We start from the raw sequence: 21577 nt of genomic DNA on the forward strand, positions 1-21577 counted from the left end.
GAATCGGTTTATAAAGATAAATTATTAAAATAAATTTTTTAAATAATAAAAAATAAGATAAATGATCTGCCTTCTTAATATACAATAATATATCTATTATTTATACAACATTTAAAATTTTATATTAAAAAATATAATTAATATTTTTTGTTTCGTAAAGAAAATTAATATTTTGAATTTCACAAAAATAAATTATGTAACTTCTAATACATCATTTGTCCTTTTTGTTAATTAGATTTTTTCTCATTTATTATAGTGACAGATACTCCATGGAAAAATATTTCATGTTTCATTTGTTTTATAAAATGACAATTGGTGTACAGTTAGGTCAGTTATTGCCACATCTTTATCCTTGTAACTGGAGAAGAGTTGCATGGATTTCTCACTTCAAATTCACGCGTGAGAGTGCGTCTCGTTTTCTCAAAGTCATGTGTACGAGTCTCATTTTTCTAGCAAGTTGGTTTTCTTAATGCAACTTATCTCTCCTCCAAACTAATTATTTGAAGCTGATAATGGGATTTCACAACTTGATTATTTTAATTTTAAATTGTAATTATAAAACATCAGGTCAAATATAACCTTAGGTATTTATTTTCTTTGTTGTAGGTAATTTTTTTTTATCAAATATGCGTATTAAATTATTAAAAATTCTAATAAAAAAATGAGTTTGATGATATACATTGTCATCTCATAAGTTACTGTGCGTGTAGTTTTTTATTTTTATTTTTTTTCTCAAAAGGAATTCACCAACTGGACTTTATTTTTCCTGTGTGGCGCGGGTTGGGCTGGGTATGGAGAAGCTTGCCCAAATACGGTTTCAGTCCAGGTTACATTCGTTCCCTTCTTTTCCTCTGTCCCAAAACACTCCAAGTGACGGACTGACGGTGGCGGCGCTCGGTGGTGACGGCGGCGCCACTCTGTTCAGCGACCTAACATGTAAATCCGTTCTCTCGCTTCCTCTCCCATTCTATTATCACTTCGTGTGCTTTCTCATTTCGATACGCACGCTATTCTCGAAGATTTTTAAATAACCGAAATTTCAAACTCCGTTAATCGAAAACACTCTCACGCAATCGTCGTGTATTCTTATCTTCGAAGCTTTTGAATCCGACTAAAGTGTTTTTTTCCTCAGTGTAAAGCGATAAATGACATGGCGTTCAGAGGGAAAGAGATGTTGAAGAAAGTTCTGAAGACAGTGGGAGAGAACGGTTTGAGTCGAAGAGAAAAGGAATCGTTGGAGAGATGCTTGCCTCGAAGCAAGATTGTGATGAACCGCGCCAAACGCGGTCTCTTCGCCGGGAAACACATTCAGTTTGGGAACCGTGTCAGTGAAGATGGCGGTAACAAGTTTGTATCCAACTCTTCATTCATTTTTTGGTTTTGGTGTTTGTTGCTTCTCTTATTATGAGTAATGGTGGAATGTTCCATGCTGTAGCCACTGGTGTTAGATCAGTTTTTACAGCTTCTGTTGTTTAGTAATTGTGTGTTAAGCTACTTTTTGAAATGGATTTAGCTAAAGAACGTTTAACATGGATTGAATGGTGGTGAATTGACGATGGCCTCAATTTGTTTCAGCTCAAAGACCAGCTTCTAGAGTTCTAGTTAATTTTTCTCTGACTCTCAAATTCTGAAAATGTTTTTTTTTTCCATTGAAGTAATAAATTCGGCATTTCATCTATGGGGGAAGAGACAGCTTGGGTTGAAGAAGTCAAAACAGCTGTCCTAAGGGAATGTTTTGGAAGCTGTTTCTGGATAAAAGAATAAATAGTTTGAACTTTGAAGAGAAGAGATTCAAGGATTAAAAGGATAAGGTATCCTAATTATATAAAATTGGGCATGGAGTGACAACTGGAGGTACCACTTTACCCCAAAAATAGGCCGACTGGAGGGGGATTACACTTACTGGTTATACCAAAAAAAAAAAAAATAACCAAAGCTAAAGCATTGATACAGATGCATCTTTCCAGTGTCTTTCAATCCCTTTGTGTATCAAAGGAGGTAAGATCCTCACGAAGTACAACAAAGTGGAGGCATGAAAACATTTGTGTCGCTAAAAATGTCTCTGGCTAAAAATTTTCCCCCAAAGATCATGAATTTGTCTCTGTAGGGCACCACCAAAAAGCGTTTAAAGTACACTGTTGTAACATTTTGCTTGACTTGTTGCTGACGAATCCCCTGGAGCTGAACTATAATAATTGCTCCATGATCTGTCAGCAAATCAATGTTTCCCCAGAAACTCACTAAAAGTGTGTTCAGAAACATAATTAGCTGCTGTGCAATGTAAAACCTATTGTGCATTTCTGTAACTGGTTAGTAAAGTTATTTGCATCTATCATGATTGTCAATCTTAAGATGCCCATGATTATGGACTGTGGAACACAGACCTGTTGTGTATAGTTTTTAAGTAGTATGGTCATTGTCAAGCTATATTGCTTGCATGAGGACTTGATCTGTTTTCATGGCTTTGCCTGCAGCATGTACTAGTAACTCAGTTCTTTGGTTTTTTCTTTGTTTTCCCCTTTCTTATCCTAATCCTCTATCCTTTGCATGGATGGCCTGCTTGACTTGCATCCCCCAGCTCAGTGGGTGGCTGCTTTTGCTGGTAGAGGCAGTCCCCAGACTAAGCTCTCTCTTTTTCCTTATTTGTTTGTTCTTTCTGCCTCAATTGCATAACCCCTTTGTTAAAATTATCACCAGTATAAGATTAAGGATTAATCTTCCGGATTAAAAATTGGACGAGCCAAGGAGCTAATCATCTTTGGATTCCTAAAAGTGGGATTGGTAAAGGGAGATGATTGATTTGCATGTTGCCTCTGCCCTTGTTGAGTGATTGGAATCTGTTTGCCAATATTTGTTACACTGAATATGGATTCCAAAAGTTCTGTTTGCAGTATGAGTGATATCTCTTGCCTGATCTTCCCAATCACTGTAATTGCATGAAAGTTACAGGGTGAATCTCTTTGTTAGTTTAGTGGTCCCAAAATAGTTCAGAACTTAAATGTTGTCTGTTAGTTGCTCAATTTTATGTCAGGAAGTTCTTTTACCTTTTAAATATGTTAAGAGAGAATGAAAGAAAAATTATTGATGGGAACGTGTTCTTTCTCTAATGGTTTTGACAGGTCAAGGAGAACTTGGAAACCTAATGTCCAGGAAAAGCGGCTATTTAGTTATATTTTAGATCGTCATGTTCGTGTTAAAATCACCACCCATGCCCTACGATGCATAGACAAGGCAGGTGGGATTGATGAGTACTTGATGAAAACTCCTTATCACAAGATGGACACTGAGATGGGCATCCTTTGGAAGGCAAAGATTGAGAAGTTGTATGAAGAGCTTGGCAATAAGGAGGTTGTATTCTTTTCACCTGAGGATGAAGCGAAGTTTGAACAGGAGTTTAATGATTTGAAACTAACTGAAAGGGAAGCACGAAAGGAGGTCAGAAGAAAAATGTATACTGGGATGAGCAAGCACAAGCTAATTGAGGTAGAACGTAAAGATGATCAAACTATTGACGAGGGAGGCAATAAGATTGACGTAGAAATCTCGCATGATTCATCAAAACGGGTGGTTCCTGTCTCGTATGTCTTGGCTGCTGACAAGCTCAAAGTTGGAAGTGTTGTTTCTAATTAATTTATGTTATGGCAATTGATAATGGCGGTGTAAGCTTTTTTAGCCAATAGAGTTTGAAAATCTTTGTTATTTGATTTTAGGATCATGTTGGTTTCTTCACTCTAAGCCACTGAGGTTGGATATTGGTTGGAACTTGGAATTAGAACAGAATTAATGGAGACTAGTTCTTTACAAAGAAAGGTGAACCTCTAGAATATCTCAAACAGAAAAGATGTCATAGATGGTTTTAAGAGATTTGAGTCTTTCTACCTAATTGAAAACCGAAAAGTACTATCTTTTTTAGCTACGAAAATTACTAAAGTAGACTTTGTTTTTTTATTATTATTATTTAATGAAGCTGTTTTTACTTTTTATATACCGGAAGAACTCGAACCTTAATTAATATGCTTACAAGACTCCTAGTGTAATTCTATATCTCAGTCTCTTAACTTTATGTCACATGATCTCCAACTTTCCCTCTTGCTTCTCGCTCTCGATGTTACAGTCTACATCTTTTTTTCTGCCTTTGGTTGTGGTACAGTTTATCAAACATTCCTCTGCTAAAGAACCACCATGTTGTCAAGGTGATAGTTTGGTAATTGTCCTGTTATAGCTGAAAGAAACTTTTTTTACTTCGATTCCGTCGTTAGATATATATAATATGATGACCATGTTAGAATTAAACAGGTTTTTCCTTTTTCTTGGCTCTGTACGCTAAACATGATGAAGCATTCAATAATATCTCGTAGTTTTGATGGTGAAATTGTGATAAGAAATTGAAATTTAAAGCTTCACATATGCAGACAAGTGCTGGGCATGTTGTGGCTTGCTTTTTTACATTGCCTTTTCCCCTAGTTTTATACATTATATTTGCTGGTTCCTTGCTTTTCCTTTGAAAATTGAAAGGATGAATAAAATGTTTACAGTAATTTTCCAATTATAAATCAACTTTCTATTTTATATAAGATGAGAATGGGAATAGATTATAGCTGCACAAATAATTGAAACGTAGTTACAACAACATTGCATTTTGATGGATGAATAAAAAATGCTTACTGTAAACCTACTTATGAAAAGCTCTGATTAAAATATCAAGCTTTTCTAAAGGAAGGCTTTCACCGTTATAGATGCAGCTAACAATAACATTAGAGAGTCAGCACTCCGATATCTCTAGCCTTTGATATTTGAATAATTTCTTTTAGGTGACTCTGTTCCTTTACTATTAGTGTATGCTGGACAGACTCTGGCAAATTGACAGTATTGACATTTCCAGCGCTCCTCCTCAGGAGTGTAAGTGGCTTCTTGTTCTCCAAGCCAAAACTCAAGACAAGAACGAAGTTGATTCTTTAGCCAGTCACGGTCATATGCAAATTTAACTTCCCCAAGCAGCGAATGATCTTTCTGATACTCATATCTGACATGAAGAAAACACAACCATGTCCTTACAAAATCAAACTTAAATGTAAAACAGGGTGTGTGAATAAGGCCTGTTTAGTGCAATCCAACTGCTACTCATTGTGACTGATAAATTTAACATGATTTATCACTATTTCTTGTCTTTGAAAAATTGGGTCAAAATTTCAAGTTTTTACTCAAAATGTGCTAGTGTGTTTAGGTGCTTCTCCCACCTAAGTGAGCACAGGGAAAGGAAGTGGTAGACTTCTTCAGAAATTCAAATTGAAGGCTGATGAAGATGAATATTGTAAATATTCCATTTAAAAACCATATTTGTTGAAAGCTATCACAAGGTCCTGTTATTGTTCATAACAACTTTGGCAATCAATAAGAGTATACAAATTCTGAAATTCAGCACACGAGCCTTTGGCTCACAGATGCATACCTCAATAAGAGCTGATCATGAGCAGGGGCCAGCATCCTGCATGTATTTCTGTAATATCTCACCGCATCATCCAGGGTCTGCATTTGCCAGCAATCAAAATAGTGAAGAAAAATATGCACAATTCATGATTCACTTACTAATAAGCTGAAACTTTAATGGTAGAATATTGTGATAGTGTAAAAAAGTGTAACTTTGATTGTTGTGGATAAAATTAAATCCTTCTTGGAAACTTTACAATACATTTTCCTAGAGGAAACACTGTCTTAACCTAAATACATTCAAATCAAGCAGCCCTATAGTTGTCCTGAGAAGGATACTTCAGTAACTTTTTTAATACTTAGTTTATGAGCGATAATTTTCTAAAATAAAGCATAGCATAACCACCTAAATTATCATAATTTATGAAATAAAAGAGAATACCATTACAGTGAGAAAGAGAACAATATAAGCAACTCCATATCCTGTACTTACTGAAGCTGAAAATCCAGAGTCAGCACCTATCACTTTCAGATCTTCGCATAGATTATTTTGAGGGTTTAAGCCAAAATAAGTGAAAAATTTCTCAGAAGGGAAATCATCAGCAACTAAATTGTCCCACAAATACTTGTAGCACATCAATTGAAGCCTGCCAAAAACAAAAGCAGCATAATGATTCAATTAAATGCATTAGGACACAATTCCACAGCCAGCAGAATGAAATAAAATCGCAAAAGAATAAGCAAACCTTCCATTTCTTCGTTGCGGTTCAGCAGGAAGTGTATCTCGAGATCGAGTCTTTGTGTCAATTAGAATTGGATTATGATCATTTTCTGTTAATGGCATCCGAATCTCATCAATTACTCCCACCATCCATATATCTTCTGCAAAGCCTATTCTGATATAAGAAGAATAGTCCATCATGTTCAAAAACTATTCCAAATCCCACCAATGAAGACTTGGGTAAATTATTCTAAAATGTATCCAGAACCAAGTTGTCTGCTGTGGATGTACATCATAAGTCATAACAATCACTAACAGATCCAACACAGTTTAAATTGTATGTTAGGCTAGATTCTCATGTCATTTGCCAAATTTAAGCAAGTTCTCTCAGGGGAGATCCACAAAAGTTATATTAGAAAAAGAACAAGCTTTTGTGCTGCTATAAACTTCCACAACGTATTTCTAGTTTATCAAAACCTATTCAACCTATACAAACCTGAAGATTAACTCGTAAAATGTCATCAACTTACACTGGCAGTTCACGAGTCAATCCTTCAAACAATAATTGATTTGCACCAGCTATAAAATTAAGAAACTTCAAGGCCCAATAATCTTCTTGAGATTTGACCTTCACTTCCACCCGTTGTATAACCTGCACATCACAATCTCATCTTCAGAGCCAAATTATTTTAGAGAAGATCGTTTACTTTTGTAACAATAATTACTTTTGCAAAATCATCAACATGGTATAAGATTGTTTGTTTTTGTAATAATTACTTTCAGAGTGATTTCTAATATAAAAATCTTTCTTTACACTATATCAAAATTAAACTTTTAACTCAATTAAAGACACAGGCTGAATTTGTAAAAAAGGACTTGGGTTCGATCCCCGCAGAATACATTCTTAGAGAGGCGCGAGGAACTGTAGGTGTACTGAAGATTAGACCCATAGCTGGCTCTGACCGAAGTTTGTGGGATAACTCAAGATCCCACCGAGGAGATAAAGGTCCTAATTACAATGATTAATCCAAAAAAAAAAAAAAAACCCATTGTATCAACAATAACAAGTGAAGAAGGGACATGTAATGTAAAGTAAGATGGGTGAAGTAAGAAGCTGAATGAGTGAGGTAACAAACAAGATATGACCTCTTGTTCAAGCTTTGCATGGCGAGCAATGCCAGCTCTCATTGCTTCATTCACTTTTCTCCCTCCAAGAAGGAGAGAAAACTCCATTTGTTTTGGGCACCATTCCTATCACAGAAAACACACTTAATTTCTCATTAACCCAATTTCCACAAAACGCATAAAATTCCTCATTCGTGACAATCCAACAAGTAAAAAACGAAACATGATAGATACCGTGGAAGTGAGATCGGTGACGGACAAGCCCCGTTTGTTCCTGAAGCGGTGAAGAAAAGAATCAGAAAGAGTGTGTTTTTTCTTGCAAGTGGGTAAATCCTCAATGTCACTCGATAACTTTCTTTTGGACAAAGGTGTGATGGATAAGGCGTTTGTGCAAAGGGGTAATTTTGAAGAAGAAGAAGAACGAAGTGAAGAGAAAGTGCGAGTGGAAGCAAAAGCGAAAGCAGCTTCAATTAGAGCCATTTCGTCGTCGCTGATAATTTCGATGGGAATATGATTGTGATCCTCTTCTGTAGAAGACGTTTCGGCCATGTTCGTGTCGTGGACCGTTCAAAACGCCGCGTTTTTGGGGGTTGCGATTGCTTCGCGTCTTGTTCAACCTTCACACACACAGATTCAAACACGCATCTCTTGCTCTTCACAGAGACACGATCTTCTTTTCTTTTTCGCATAGGCAAAATCTTGGTTGGGATAATCGAATAAATTAAATCAAAATAATATGGATTACATATTTTAATGTTAAAGAATCTGACCGTTTGACGTCTCTAATCTGCTATAATTAACTTTCAAAAATTAACTCTGCATAATGTGTAAAAGCCACTCAAAAAACTAAGGTAACAATAAAATGCATATAGGACTAATATACTAACATTAATTGAAACAATTGATAGTGATTTTTGTCTTTTAAACAAGTGTTTCAGTTTTTCAATCATGTCTTAGGTATGAAGCAGATTATAAATCATATTGGATAAAAAATATTCAAATTTATTAATTCACGAAGGAGATTTAGTCACAGTTATATGGAACTTTGTTAATTTTGCTCATAATTTTAACATTAAACTTCTTTAGAGGGAGGGGGTTAATTAAATGCAAGAGTATCTTTTGTGTTAATTGATTTTACTCTCCAGTATACTTATACTACTATTATATACGATTATGCAATATAATTAATTTTTAATTAACAGATAAAAATTCATTTAAGAATTATCAAACATCGTGTAAATAGTTTTTCTTTTTCGCAAGTATACTTTATAGGAAGTAACTCTATTTTTCTTAAAATAACATAAAAAGAAAAGAAACTCATTTTATAAGATAATAAGATGCTAAATGTGAGTAGCTTTAGACATCCACGAAATTTGAACCTTGATTCTCTATTTCACAGTAAATTAGTCTATTAAATTCAACACTATTAATATGTGAGAGGATTTAAATCTTTCTCTATTTTATTTTCATTTTTTAAATGGAATATTATTTTGCATTTAAAATGAAAAATATATATGGTGGATTTGAGTGTGTGCACACATGTATCTTTCTTAAGTTGACAGGTAGCATAGTTTTAAATAAGTTTTTGTCTTTTATAACAAATAATTTTCCGTCTACACAACTATTATATTCAACAAAAAATAAAATTAACACAGTTCCACATATAAACGTTAAAAATTTAACTAAAGAAAGAAAATCATAAACGTTACGTTACATTCCTATTGGAATTGATATGATAAGCCTAGCCCAAGAGAAAAGGGAAAATTTCCAAAATTTAAAGGGAAGAAGATAAGAAGACGCTGATGTTAGAGAATTTCAAGCAGACTTTGAATGTGTCACTGTGTTTGTGTCTTTGATCCGAAGTTTCTCACTGAACCTCAACATGTCTACACATTACATCGCCAGCAAACCCCTCAAGCTCTACATGCACGACACGTGTCTCTACATTCTCTTCACACTCCCTTCATAAATAAACCACCCTTTCTTCCATCCTCATCCCTCAAACACAGTCATGGGAAACAAAACTACCCTTTTGCTTTTGCTCTTTGTTCTTTGCCATGGAGTGGCCACAACAACAATGGCCTTCCATGATGATGAGGGTGGTGATAAAAAGTCACCAAAAAGTTTGTTTTTGATGAGCAACTCCACGAGGGTTTTCAAGACTGATGCAGGGGAAATGCGTGTGCTGAAAAGCCATGGTGGTAGGATATTTTATAGGCACATGCACATTGGCTTCATCTCTATGGAACCAAAGTCCTTGTTTGTTCCTCAGTACCTCGACTCCAATCTCATCATATTCATCCGTAGAGGTATTAACATCTCTCAAATCCCTTACCTTTCATGGTAAATCACAAGAAATTATTAAGTAACTCAGATTACCACGCGGTCATCATCTTGATAAATCTTTTCCTGACATATACTCATATTTTTAAGAATTAATGACACTTATTTATCACTCTACTAGGTTCTGTTTGGATAAGTTTATTTAGATTTACTTCTATGAGAAGAAAATAAAAAGAAGAAAAAAATTTCTCCATAACTAAAATGAGTTCTCCATGGAGTGTTCATTTTAACTTATAGAAAAACTTTTTTTTTCTTTTTATTTTTTCTCTTATCTCTTAGAGATGCTTTTGTAAAAATGCATTTATACTGTAGGGATCATAGTAATATTGGACTACCTAATAATTTTGGTACATCATACTACAAGCATATAAGCATCACACAAGCATAGTAATAAAATGATCCTCAGTGTAATCTCCATAAAACCATATAATATGACTACCGTGAATGAAAGAAAAAATAACAACAAATTGCATGAACTAGAAACATTGGAAACACCAAGAGACAGCCCCTCTTAAGTAATCTAACTATGAGTTTGGAAGCATTAATTTTGATGCAAGTTTGGAAGCATTAATTTTGATGCAAGGTTAGTTTGATAATATCATCTTTAAAGTACATACTATTAGAATGTCTTGAGGGTATGTGATGTGACTATCATATCATAACTAGTTTAATTATTTTAGTTAAGCCCAAAACATTAGACTGAAAATGCATCAACATCAAATATTATCTCCTTAGAGAAGTTGGGAGTTGAGTTTGAAATTGGTTGCAGGGGAAGCAAAGCTGGGATTCATATATGATGATGAACTAGCGGAAAGGAGATTGAAGACAGGGGACTTGTACATGATTCCATCTGGTTCAGCATTCTATTTGGTGAACATAGGAGAAGGTCAGAGACTTCACGTTATCTGCAGCATTGACCCCTCTACAAGCTTGGGATTAGAGACCTTCCAGGTACATGCATGATGCATCCATCATAAGTTCACATATTTCACTTTATTATATTCATTTTGGATTTGTGCCATCTTGTGGCTAAGGTTTGAAATTCTTGAATTTTACCTGTGCCATGCAGTCCTTCTATATTGGGGGAGGAGCCAATTCGCACTCGGTGCTTTCTGGATTCGAACCTGCCATCCTTGAAACTGCATTTAATGTAAGCTAATATTAGTCATAAAATGTAAAGGTTTTTAATACTCTCTGGTCCAATCAGAAATCATTCTTTATAAAAGTTTTCAAATTTATTATACATGATATGTGATTGAAGATTGGGTAAAAAAAACATTTTTTTCACACTGCAAGTGCATTTTATTGTTTTTGTGTGTACCGGAGTCAAACCCAGTCCCTTATGACCATTATCAATGGCCATAAGACAATTACCATAGGACTAAGACTGCCAGTAAGTACATTTTACACAAATTAATATATATAATATGTTTGTTTTTTATAATAACAAACTTAAAAAGTCATATCAACAATAAAGATTTTTTATTAGTTGACATTATTATTACACTAAAAATTAAATTATTGAAATCTAAAGTGATATACATCATTTGCATTATATAAAACTAACACTTTACACAGGATTACCAACAAATTTCTTTTATTAATTATGACTCTATAGGAATCAAGAACGGTGGTAGAGGAAATCTTCTCCAAGGAACTAGATGGGCCAATTATGTTCGTGGATGATTCTCATGCACCTAGCTTATGGACTAAATTCCTTCAACTGAAGAAGGATGACAAAGAGCAACAGCTGAAGAAAATGATGCAAGACCAAGAGGAGGATGAGGAGGAGAAGCAAACAAGTAGGTCATGGAGGAAGCTCTTGGAAACCGTATTTGGGAAGGTGAATGAGAAGATAGAGAACAAAGACACTGCTGGTTCCCCTGCCTCTTACAACCTCTACGATGACAAAAAAGCCGATTTCAAAAACGCTTATGGTTGGAGCAAGGCACTGCATGGAGGCGAGTATCCTCCACTCAGCGAACCGGATATTGGAGTTTTACTTGTCAAACTCTCAGCGGTATGCAAACATGTCCTTCAATATTTTGGTGTAAAAACTTGAATAAGTACTTGGATGCAATTTTGGTTAAGTTTACCATTTGCATATGGACAAAACTTGGATGCAATTCTTTTAGGTACTTTTGGTGTTCTCCAATCAGAATTCAAGTTTTATCTTAGTAACCAGCCTAATAACAAAGATTTACATTAAATCTTAACATGGCTTATAAGATGAAACTCCAATTCTAATTTTGGTACTTTACCAAAATCACTCTGTCCTTTGAATATCACATTGGACATTCATTAATTTGGTCAATGCTAATTTTTATATTGGAGAATGACACAAATATACTTAATAGTACTATATTCAAGTTTTGTCCTAACAATTCATGCAAATTAATTGTGATTTGTCACATCCATATTTTTCATTCACAGGGATCCATGTTGGCACCTCATGTGAATCCAATATCAGATGAGTATACCATAGTGCTGAGTGGTTATGGTGAACTGCATATAGGGTATCCAAACGGAAGCAAAGCAATGAAAACTAAAATCAAACAAGGGGACGTGTTTGTTGTGCCAAGATACTTCCCCTTCTGTCAAGTAGCATCAAGGGATGGACCCTTAGAGTTCTTTGGCTTCTCCACTTCTGCAAGGAAGAACAAGCCACAGTTTCTGGCTGGTGCTGCGTCCCTTCTAAGGACCTTGATGGGGCCGGAGCTTTCGGCGGCGTTCGGAGTGAGCGAGGACACGTTGCGGCGCGCTGTTGATGCTCAGCATGAGGCTGTGATACTGCCATCAGCATGGGCTGCACCACCGGAAAATGCAGGGAAGCTGAAGATGGAAGAAGAGCCAAATGCTATTAGAAGCTTTGCCAATGATGTGGTTATGGATGTTTTTTAATTTGAACACTTGATTTGGAATAGGGGTTATTTGGTAGTGCTAGTGCCTAGTGGAATTCTGTGTTGAGTTTTTTGTTCTTTATATTTAGTTGAGATGTGTGTTGTGTTCTTGAGTTGTGAATAAAAATCTACTTTCTTTGTGCATTGAATTCTTTTAAGTCTACTCTCTTCTTAGAAAGAACTAGTTTTACACACATTGATAGTATTTATAGGAGTTTGAGTTGGTCTAGATTATCTAATACGGAACCACGGTCTTCCAGGAGCAAACTATCTTGTCTCGGTGTAATAACATAATAAATACACAAGTCAGTTCAAGGTAAAGCAACCAAACCTTGAAGCTTAAACTTTAGGTCCAATTAAAAAAAAGATTACCTATTAATTTTTATAAAGCAAAAAGGTTTTATATGTTGGCAGTTGGCAAAAAAGTATACCTATGTTTGGCAAAAAAACATACTAAATAATTACTTCATTTAAAATAAAATATTTTTCTAAAAATTTGTTTTAGTTCCGTTAGGTTTGGTCCTTCACAAGATGGTATATACATTATCAAATCAGGAGGAAAATACAGAAAGCTCCACGCCTTCGCCAGTGCCATCTTTGGTGACTTATGGCAAATGATCTGGAGAACAAAATCTCATTTCAAGGAAAACTGACACTGATCCCATGTGTCCCCTCTGCCTTATTAAAGAGGAGACAATGATTTCCAATAAAGATTTCACTGCAAGGGTATTTGAGCTTATTAATTCGGAAACAAAGAAATAAGAAGGTGTTTTCCAGTTAAGATTTCCCAACACCACACTTGCTAGAGAATTGAGATGTCACGTATCATGCTGAGTTGATACAAGAATGTAAAAGGCTGACACATAGAGGACACCAATATTCAGATTAAATAAAACAAAATTATAGCCAAAAGATATTCCTGAATAGTTTATTATGATGGATATGTTAAGTGTGTGTTTGGATAATTATTGATGAAATTGATTTTGGTTAAAATTAGTTTGGAAGTGATTTATGTTTGAATTTTTTAGTGTGTTTGAATGAACATTGATAAAATTAATTTTGAAATGGCATGGTTTATGTTTGAATGTTTTTATTATAAAACTAAGTTAGAATAGAATTTAATATAAAATTTTAAATCCAACTCATAATTTATTCAAAATTGTTTAACTCATAATCAATTCTAGACTTATAATTAATTATGAATTCTTCTCTTACTTCAAATTAAACATTTAAAAATGTATTTAATAATGAACTCAGAATCAATTCTTCAAGGTAAAACTAAACTTAAAAGTAAAACTCAATACAAAATTTTAGATCTAACATAAAAGATATTCAAATTACTTTAATCTATAATCAATTAAATAGCTAAAATTAATTTTAAATTCTTCTTTAATGTGAAACTAAACATGTCAAAATATATTAAAATTAATTCAGAACTTAGAACCAAATTTACAAAAAGATGAGATCAAATCAAATTTGCCCTGATATAAAGTGTTATACTGAATAAACGAATTTTTCTCTCTTGATAGAATAAGATTCTCTTTGAAAATTAATTTTGTTCAAGGAAGCTGCCTTTGTCTTTTATCAAGTGTTCTGGAAATATGGTTATAGATAAATTAGCAAGTTTAGCTTTTCAGTTTAAGGAGACCGTGTACCGGGTTGAGGAGGTTCCTCGATCTTTACTTGAATCTGTTGTAACAGTTCATGCTAGCTCTTCTCATTTATAATAATATGCAGACTTTACCTAAAAAAATTTAAATAAATGGCCAAAGTTCAATTTAAATAAAATATTTTTTTAAGTGAGATCTCTGAGATTTAAACTTTATAAAAAAAAACTCCACTAAAAGAGCTAGGAGTTAGTGGAATAAAGTAAGGCAAATCTCATATTACTCATTTTTTTTATACTTTTAATTTTACTCATTTCTTTGAGATAAGATAAACATAAATATCTCTGTGTAACTGTAAGCACTTGAATCTACAAACTTTTCCTACCTTATTTCCCTGAATTTCTGAAGTACATAGCAGCTCGTGTTTAATAATCATGTGATCAGAAAGGGGAAGACAGTTGAGGAAAAGAGAAGACTCTAGTTATATGCACATTCAGCTTAAAAAATCTTGTGGGGCATGCATATGGTATATACCTGCGTTTCATTTGGATTGACATGAATGTTGGTATGTGAGTAGAGTGAATTTTAAATGACCAAAAGTGCACGTGCTTTTTTCTTCCGCCTCTAGAGAGCAGAGACCTTATCTTTAGAAGGTGCATCGAAATTTCCTGCTGAAAAAATAATAATAAGGTTACCATTGATCAAGGCATCAATGTCATGCCAACATGTATAGTTTCACCACAAAGATTGCCTTCAAGCTCAAGGTATAGTCAGAATTAATTTTCACTTCAATGCAAATCTGTTATAACATTATATTTTAAAATATTGTAGTCAAACATTTATTTTTTTTCTATAATAGAATCACTTAATTTATATTTATTTATCAATTTATATTTATGTAAATGAAAAAGAAATATTTTTGCATATAATATAATGCATTTCTAATTAAGAAGTGTTTTTTTTTTTTTTTTACCAAAAGAAGTGTATTGATTTGATTTGTCAAGTTTGTTTGTTTTTTTTTCCAGATAGTTGAAGACTAGTTCTTCTTCATAATGTAGAGATCAGTAAAGTAAATTAAATTCTGTTACTTCTAACAAAATTTTCTTTATATATATATATATAGTTAAAAGTTATACTCGTATTATCATATTTAGAGAATTCAATTATCTATTAGTTTTATTGATTATGGTTTGTCAAGTATAAGGGTAAAGGAACACGAGCATGGAATTTAATTATCCTGTCACGATGTAATATTTTCTCATCTTTTATACTATTTTTTATTTTAAAAATAATACAAATTAAAAATATAAGTAACATTTTATCTATATTAAAATTACATTTAACTTGTTAATTAATATAGTTTTCATTATTTTTCTCATTTTATGATTATATAAATATTAAATAAAAAATAATTAATTCATCCAAAATATTTAAACAACCAAAAAATATTTTTTTAGAAAGTATACATAAAAAAAAAGTTAAAGTAAACATGTGTTTGAATCACTAGTAGATAATCCGAAATGGAGGTTAGAGAAACAATGATGGGATAATTTATTTAAATTTATTTGTTGAAATAAGTATTTATTTTAATAAAATAAATATTTTTTTATTTTTTAGTGTATCTATTTAAACTGTTTTTATATTAAAAAAACAAATCTTACTTATTTCAAAAATAATACTTATATAAAAAAATATTTATTTTAAAATTATTGTTTTAAAATTTAAACAAATTCAACTAATACTCATGCTTTTGAAGAGATCTTGAATTTAGTATTGCCACAAGTCAATCAGGAACTAAACAAGCACTAAAACACAAGAACTTCCAATTTTGTCACGTTTGATTGTTAAGCCAAACCAACCAACAGACATGTCATTAAGTGTTATTTAATAAATTAAAAAAAAATAAAAAATTTCCCATGCCCCATGTTCCAAAATTACAGAATTGATAATTACAACGTGATCCTTTTGCCATAAAAGCACTGGGTGGACAGGACGAGAGAGACCTCACACAAACAAATGCTCAGAAATGAAGGCACGTCCTTATTATTTATTACCCTTCTCTCTGTCCATTTCCTTATTCCTTCCCTCAAAACTCAAATTAAAAAACAATGCAGTCCATGCTAAACCTTCGTGCAACTCATGGCGTTCCACTTTGTCTCTCTGGAATTACTCACCCTCTTACTCTTCCTAAAGAGTACACTATTTTACTACCTTTACCCCCCTCTCACTCTAACTCTCCATGATATATGATCCCACTCTTTTTTCCTCTCTCTCTCTCTAATTAATTCGTGCTCTTAATTATTTTGGTGGTGTAGGATGGCTGATCATGACCGTAGGAGGAAGGCCATGAAGAGACAAAGATTACGAGCCAGAAGAGGTGGTGGTATGCATGCAAATCAACAAAAGGGTATCCACAGATACAACTTTGAAAGTGATTTTCTGGAGATCAAGGTTGAGGAATATGATTATGGAGATCTAGATGACCTTATCTTGCATGATCTGTTCCATACTTACCTGGATTTAACAGCAAAAGCTGCATAGCGCCATAGCCTATTAATTCTTCACCACTATTACTATTTCTGGACTCTATTATTTGTGTTGTATTATCGTCGTGTTTTTTCTTTTCTTTCAGAAAATTTAAGTGGGATGAATTTTGAGAATTTGTTGGGATTAGAGCATGTATTAAAGTTTTAAAAAAATAAAATTAGGACTACTCACACCTATCAACAAAATCATCATATCTTTAGTGTGATTCAAACTATTCTTATATGAAATCGTTTTTTACTGACTTTTATTCTTGGTGTCATGTTTAGAAGTACATCTCGGTTTTAAGTTGGTTTCTCTTTGTTATGTTTAAAACTATGTGAAATTAATGTGCATCCTTTTATTTATTTATTTAATATATAATATTCCTTCTCCTATGAAGAATTCTCCTGTTATTGTATTGTATGTGTATATGTACATCATTAAAACGAAACTTAGTAGAGGGCGAAGTTCAATTTGATCGACCTCATCAACGTTATGATCTTAAATTTGTTCATATTTTGTCAAAATTTCTCCATTGGGGGATTATTTGTTTGGCTTTGTGTTGAAATTATGTTGTACTAATGCTATTTGTAGGTCTTTAGATATACTGTGGCTCAAATGTGAAGCATGCTGCATATTTGAAATCTCAATTTTCAGGCTTAAGCTAAACTCTTAATTTTTTGTCCCATTTATGTCTAACATAGGCAGTTTCCAGGGTGGGTTAGATCGAATTTGGGAGAATATGAATTCTAATTCAATCAATTTTCATCGGTTTAAATGGATTTAGATTTTCCAAAAATATGACAAAACCCAACCTTATCAATTTAATAAAAAAATTGTGTTGGATCATTTTGGATTAATCAAGTCCCCTATTACACAAAATGAAAATGCAAAATTATGTTTTAAATATGTGTGTGTGAGATTTTGTCCAAAATTCACAAATAAGCATTGCATTACAAATGTATAACCAACATATCTTGTTGTATTTGGTTTATACCAACTAAATAATAAAAATATAAATAATAGAATACATGTTCAATTGTAGGTTGATAAAACACCAACCCGACACCCAATCTAATTACAATAAGGTTATATTGGTCCGACTCAGGTTGCACTCAATGTTAATTGAACATAATTTATTTTAAAGAAAATATTAAGAAAGTTGAATCATAAAGAATATGTCAGACACCAAGAGAAATGATAAATTTGATTTTACTCATCTAAGTATGTCTATTTGAATAAATACTTACATCTTTATATTCAATTAATATTTGACACTACAATAATGCTATATATATATATATATATATATATATATAAAAGAACTATAACAAGTAATCAAAACCTGTAATGTTTGCCCATATAAAAATCAATTTAATATTTTTTTACATATAGATACCAATTTGAGTATTTCTAACACATAAGAACTAAATTATAGGTTTGATAAGAAGTTGATACTTATATATAAAAAAAATGACAAAGTCATACTCATCAACTACCATTTTAAAAAAAAAAAAACAATTTATCAATTTTGAAAACAAATTACACTATTTGGGTAGAAAAGTCATTTCAATTCACGCTTGAAGGTAAGTTCAATATAACCCTCGTAGAATATTCTATTCTCTTCGATTTAGGTATAGGAGGTTAAGATCTTTTCATGTTAATAAAAAAACATGAGAAAATCATATTTTAGAATAAAAAATACATAAAAATTAATTTCGTGAGAACCCTGACCTATCTCGCTTGTGCTTAGGACTATGGTTGAACTCGTGTGATTTAACTCCGAAGAGGTCCTCCAATTGCTAGAAACAAGTACTTCAATTTAGGATTGTTTGAAACAATTTATTTCAACTTTTTACAAACGTAATATATAATCTTTTTTTATAAACTCTTTTTTGTTTATTTTAATAAACTTCACGAGAAAAATTACAAAAATAATCTCTTTTTAACTAATTTCAGTAACGTTCACATATAAGCTGTGAAAAAAATCCCACTCAATAAAAAACAGACTGAATATTTAATTAAGCTGTATTATGATACAATTGTGCCGTTAATTTTCCACACTCTAGAATGTGATGATCTACGTAGGAGTCATTCGGCAAGGCATTGAGAACCTCATTTTTTTTTCCATAATTGGGTTAAAGTAAAAGGAATGCATATTTTCTAGCCATGGTTGGTGTGAGGAATGGATTTGAGCTAGTGCAGATCTTGAGTTCAGAGAAAATAGAGATATTTTGTAAGAAGCAAAACTGAGAAAATGTAATTCTGAATTGAAAAATCAGATAGATACAGTAGTTGAGATGCTCATATTGACAGTTGAGCCACTAACTCGAGAGAATTACTACTACAACAGAATTAGAGAAGCTGCAGATTCACTAACTAACAATTCATCCATAACAAAACAACAACTGGTAGAAATGATTGAGGAAAATATTACACTCTCACGAGTGAATGCTTTGGATTAGCTAAACATCTTGCTGATAGGATGAGAATTTCAACAAGGCCAAATGCTATGAAAGTTTTCTCAAAACTGCATTTGCTCTAAGCATAATGTAAACAAATAAATCAGTAAATGAACTTTTACAATAAATCAGTAAATGAACTTTTACAAGCTGTACATTTCAGGCACTGTCCTTCTTTGTGTGTGTGTGTGTGTTTTTCAGGCACTGTCCTGTGTGTGTGTGTGTGTGTCTCTCTGTGTGTGTGTGCGTGTGTAGCACAGAATATAAGGCATCAACCATCCTATACAACCTTTGTGTTCTTCAACAATACTGCTTCCATGAAAAGCATGAGCAAGGTCAATTTTCTGTCCTGACCAAGAAGGCAGCATCTGATAGGGAAAAAAGGGATCTAACTCTGAGGGGAGATGCTTCCTTACAACAAAAGTGCAAACAAAAATGGGAGAAAATGAATATTTTCATTCACTTGTTTCTCCATACATTGCATCACCTACATAAGCATAACCCCTCTAATGAAACATACAACCTATAGGCAAGCAAAGGAACACAATACAACAATACAAAACAACCACCCTAACAAACTCTTTTCGGGACTCACTCCAACAATTCTTATCAGACCATATCTTTTATTCCAAATTCACCACTAAAACTGTCTAAAGTACTTCATAATTCATATTCACAATCCTCCATCTATTAGGGTTTGAACCTTTTGGAATGCACATAATCAAAATAAGATATTAGTAGTGTTAGCTCATATTTTTATTATACATCATTTCTTTTATTCCAAACAATATCAAACAATATATAATATTTACACATTACCTTAAAAGGGGTTAGGGTTGCATATATTCGAGCTATCCAAGATATGTATGATAGGGTATCGACTAGTGTTAGGACACAGGGTGGAGAGTCAGACGATTTTCCCATCACAATTGGTTTACATCAAGGGTCAACCCTTAGCCCCTACCTTTTTACCTTAATTCTGGATGTCCTCACGGAACAAATCCAAGAGATAGCGTCGAGATGCATGCTTTTTGCAGATGACATAGTCCTCCTTAGAGAGTCGAGGGAGGAGTTGAATGAGAGGTTGGAAACTTGGAGACGAGCTCTAGAAACACATGGCTTTCGCCTAAGCAGAAGCAAATCGGAGTATATGGAATATAAGTTCAACAAAAGAAGGAGGGTTTCTAACTCAGAGGTGAAAATAGGAGACCATATTATCCCTCAAGTCACACGGTTTAAATATCTTGGGTCTGTAATACAGGATGATGGGGAAATTGAAGGGGATGTGAATCATCGCATTCAAGCAGGATGGATGAAATGGAGAAAAGCATCGGGGGTGTTATGTGATGCAAAGGTACCGATCAAGCTAAAGGGAAAGTTTTATCGGACTGCGATAAGACCGGCGATTTTGTACGGAACAGAATGTTGGGCGGTCAAGAGCCAACATGAGAATAAAGTAGGTGTAACGGAGATGAGGATGTTGCGGTGGATGTGTGGTAAGACTCGACAGGATAAAATTAGAAACGAAGCTATTAGAGAGAGGGTTGGAGTAGCGCCTATTGTAGAGAAGATGGTGGAAAATAGACTTAGGTGGTTTGGGCATGTAGAGAGAAGACCGGTAGACTCTGTAGTAAGGAGAGTAGACCAGATGGAGAGAAAACAAACAATTCGAGGCAGAGGAAGACCCAAAAAGACTATAAGAGAGGTTATCAAAAAGGATCTCGAAATTAATGATTTGGATAGAAGTATGGTACTTGATAGAACATTATGGCGGAAGTTGATCCATGTAGCCGACCCCACCTAGTGGGATAAGGCGTTGTTGTTGTTTGTTGTTGTATCTTAAAATTATGTTTTATTACCTACATGTAACTCAATATTAGTTTCAAATTCATATTTTATTTAATGTATTTTTTTTTTCTGTCAATACTTAAACATTATTATTATCCAAATAAACAAAATTATATAAGTGTGTACATATAGTAATAATTTATATTTATGAAATATCTCCTTTTGATTCTCTATGGTCATTCAAATTAATAGGAACGATGACTCAAACTAAGAGGAGATATTTTAAATTTTTATTGAAGAGTTAGATATTTTAATTATGTTAGTTAAAAAATAAGATTAATGTTAACATAAGATTAATGTTTAAAACGAAAAATAAATAAATAATTAATAAATATAATTTAATGCTAATCATCATCAAAATAAATCAATTTTGTCAATGTCAATCAACATTTATTATTTTTTTATCTTTTGCGTTTAATTTGTTTCAATTTCCCTTTAATGAATGTTTCTTGGACTATTAACAAGTCTAAGGTACAGATTTTGACACATGTTTCAAATTTATATTTTATTTAATGTATTTTTTTCTGCCAATACTTAAATATTATTATTATCCAAATAAACTAAATTTTTAATCATTTCATAATGAATTTTAACACTATTGATAAAAAAAAGTTAATG

The 21577-nt window shown here is 33.1% G+C and overlaps 4 protein-coding genes across 5 annotated transcripts; 3 read left to right on the top strand and 1 right to left on the bottom strand.

Annotated features, from left to right (window-relative positions):
• The first annotated feature begins 757 nt into the window (after nucleotides 1–757).
• On the top strand, nucleotides 758–3805 carry LOC100791613 (uncharacterized). 2 transcript variants are annotated; one of them, XM_006590958.4, is made up of 3 exons: nucleotides 758–936; nucleotides 1133–1347; nucleotides 3120–3805. In XM_006590958.4, the coding sequence occupies exons 2-3, from the start codon at nucleotides 1151–1153 to the stop codon at nucleotides 3628–3630; spliced, it is 708 nt and encodes a 235-aa protein (XP_006591021.1). In that variant the 5' UTR covers nucleotides 758–936; nucleotides 1133–1150; the 3' UTR covers nucleotides 3631–3805. The 2 variants fall into 2 exon arrangements, with proteins under 2 accessions (XP_006591021.1, XP_006591022.1); XM_006590959.4 differs by having other exon boundaries at nucleotides 777–1347.
• A 773-nt stretch (nucleotides 3806–4578) lies between these two features.
• Nucleotides 4579–8112, bottom strand: LOC100792136 (exonuclease V, chloroplastic). Its single transcript, XM_003537997.5, has 7 exons — nucleotides 7508–8112; nucleotides 7295–7399; nucleotides 6679–6800; nucleotides 6174–6323; nucleotides 5921–6074; nucleotides 5450–5526; nucleotides 4579–5023 (listed from the first exon to the last, which is right to left on the bottom strand). The coding sequence occupies exons 1-7, from the start codon at nucleotides 7820–7822 to the stop codon at nucleotides 4780–4782; spliced, it is 1167 nt and encodes a 388-aa protein (XP_003538045.1). The 5' UTR covers nucleotides 7823–8112; the 3' UTR covers nucleotides 4579–4779.
• Nucleotides 8113–9267: 1155 nt separating this feature from the next.
• On the top strand, nucleotides 9268–12662 carry LOC547942 (allergen Gly m Bd 28K). Its single transcript, NM_001280572.1, is given in 5 exon segments — nucleotides 9268–9582; nucleotides 10386–10567; nucleotides 10686–10766; nucleotides 11235–11636; nucleotides 12050–12662. Coding segments are annotated over 5 exon segments (1431 nt in total). The 5' UTR covers nucleotides 9268–9284; the 3' UTR covers nucleotides 12518–12662.
• A 3287-nt stretch (nucleotides 12663–15949) lies between these two features.
• LOC100793196 (uncharacterized) lies at nucleotides 15950–16881 on the top strand. Its single transcript, XM_003537999.5, has 2 exons — nucleotides 15950–16317; nucleotides 16439–16881. The coding sequence occupies exons 1-2, from the start codon at nucleotides 16232–16234 to the stop codon at nucleotides 16662–16664; spliced, it is 312 nt and encodes a 103-aa protein (XP_003538047.1). The 5' UTR covers nucleotides 15950–16231; the 3' UTR covers nucleotides 16665–16881.
• Nucleotides 16882–21577: the final 4696 nt, after the last annotated feature.

This window comes from Glycine max, chromosome 11 (genome assembly GCF_000004515.6).
Source record: "Glycine max cultivar Williams 82 chromosome 11, Glycine_max_v4.0, whole genome shotgun sequence".
In the NCBI taxonomy this organism is placed as follows: domain Eukaryota; kingdom Viridiplantae; phylum Streptophyta; class Magnoliopsida; order Fabales; family Fabaceae; genus Glycine; species Glycine max.

Excerpts from the sequence above, each read along its gene's own strand:
- LOC100791613 (XM_006590958.4), top strand. The coding sequence starts at position 1,151 with ATGGCGTTCAGAGGGAAAGAGATGTTGAAGAAAGTTCTGAAGACAGTG. Across the intron at positions 1,348-3,119 it reads AGTGAAGATGGCGGTAACAA|GTCAAGGAGAACTTGGAAAC; the intron begins GTTTGTATCCAA and ends TGGTTTTGACAG.
- LOC100792136 (XM_003537997.5), bottom strand. The coding sequence starts at position 7,822 with ATGGCCGAAACGTCTTCTACAGAAGAGGATCACAATCATATTCCCATC. Across the intron at positions 6,324-6,678 it reads TTGACTCGTGAACTGCCAGT|AATAGGCTTTGCAGAAGATA; the intron begins GTAAGTTGATGA and ends TTCTTATATCAG. Across the intron at positions 5,527-5,920 it reads ACTCTGGATTTTCAGCTTCA|ACCCTGGATGATGCGGTGAG; the intron begins GTAAGTACAGGA and ends TGGCAAATGCAG.
- LOC100793196 (XM_003537999.5), top strand. The coding sequence starts at position 16,232 with ATGCAGTCCATGCTAAACCTTCGTGCAACTCATGGCGTTCCACTTTGT. Across the intron at positions 16,318-16,438 it reads CCTCTTACTCTTCCTAAAGA|GATGGCTGATCATGACCGTA; the intron begins GTACACTATTTT and ends TTGGTGGTGTAG.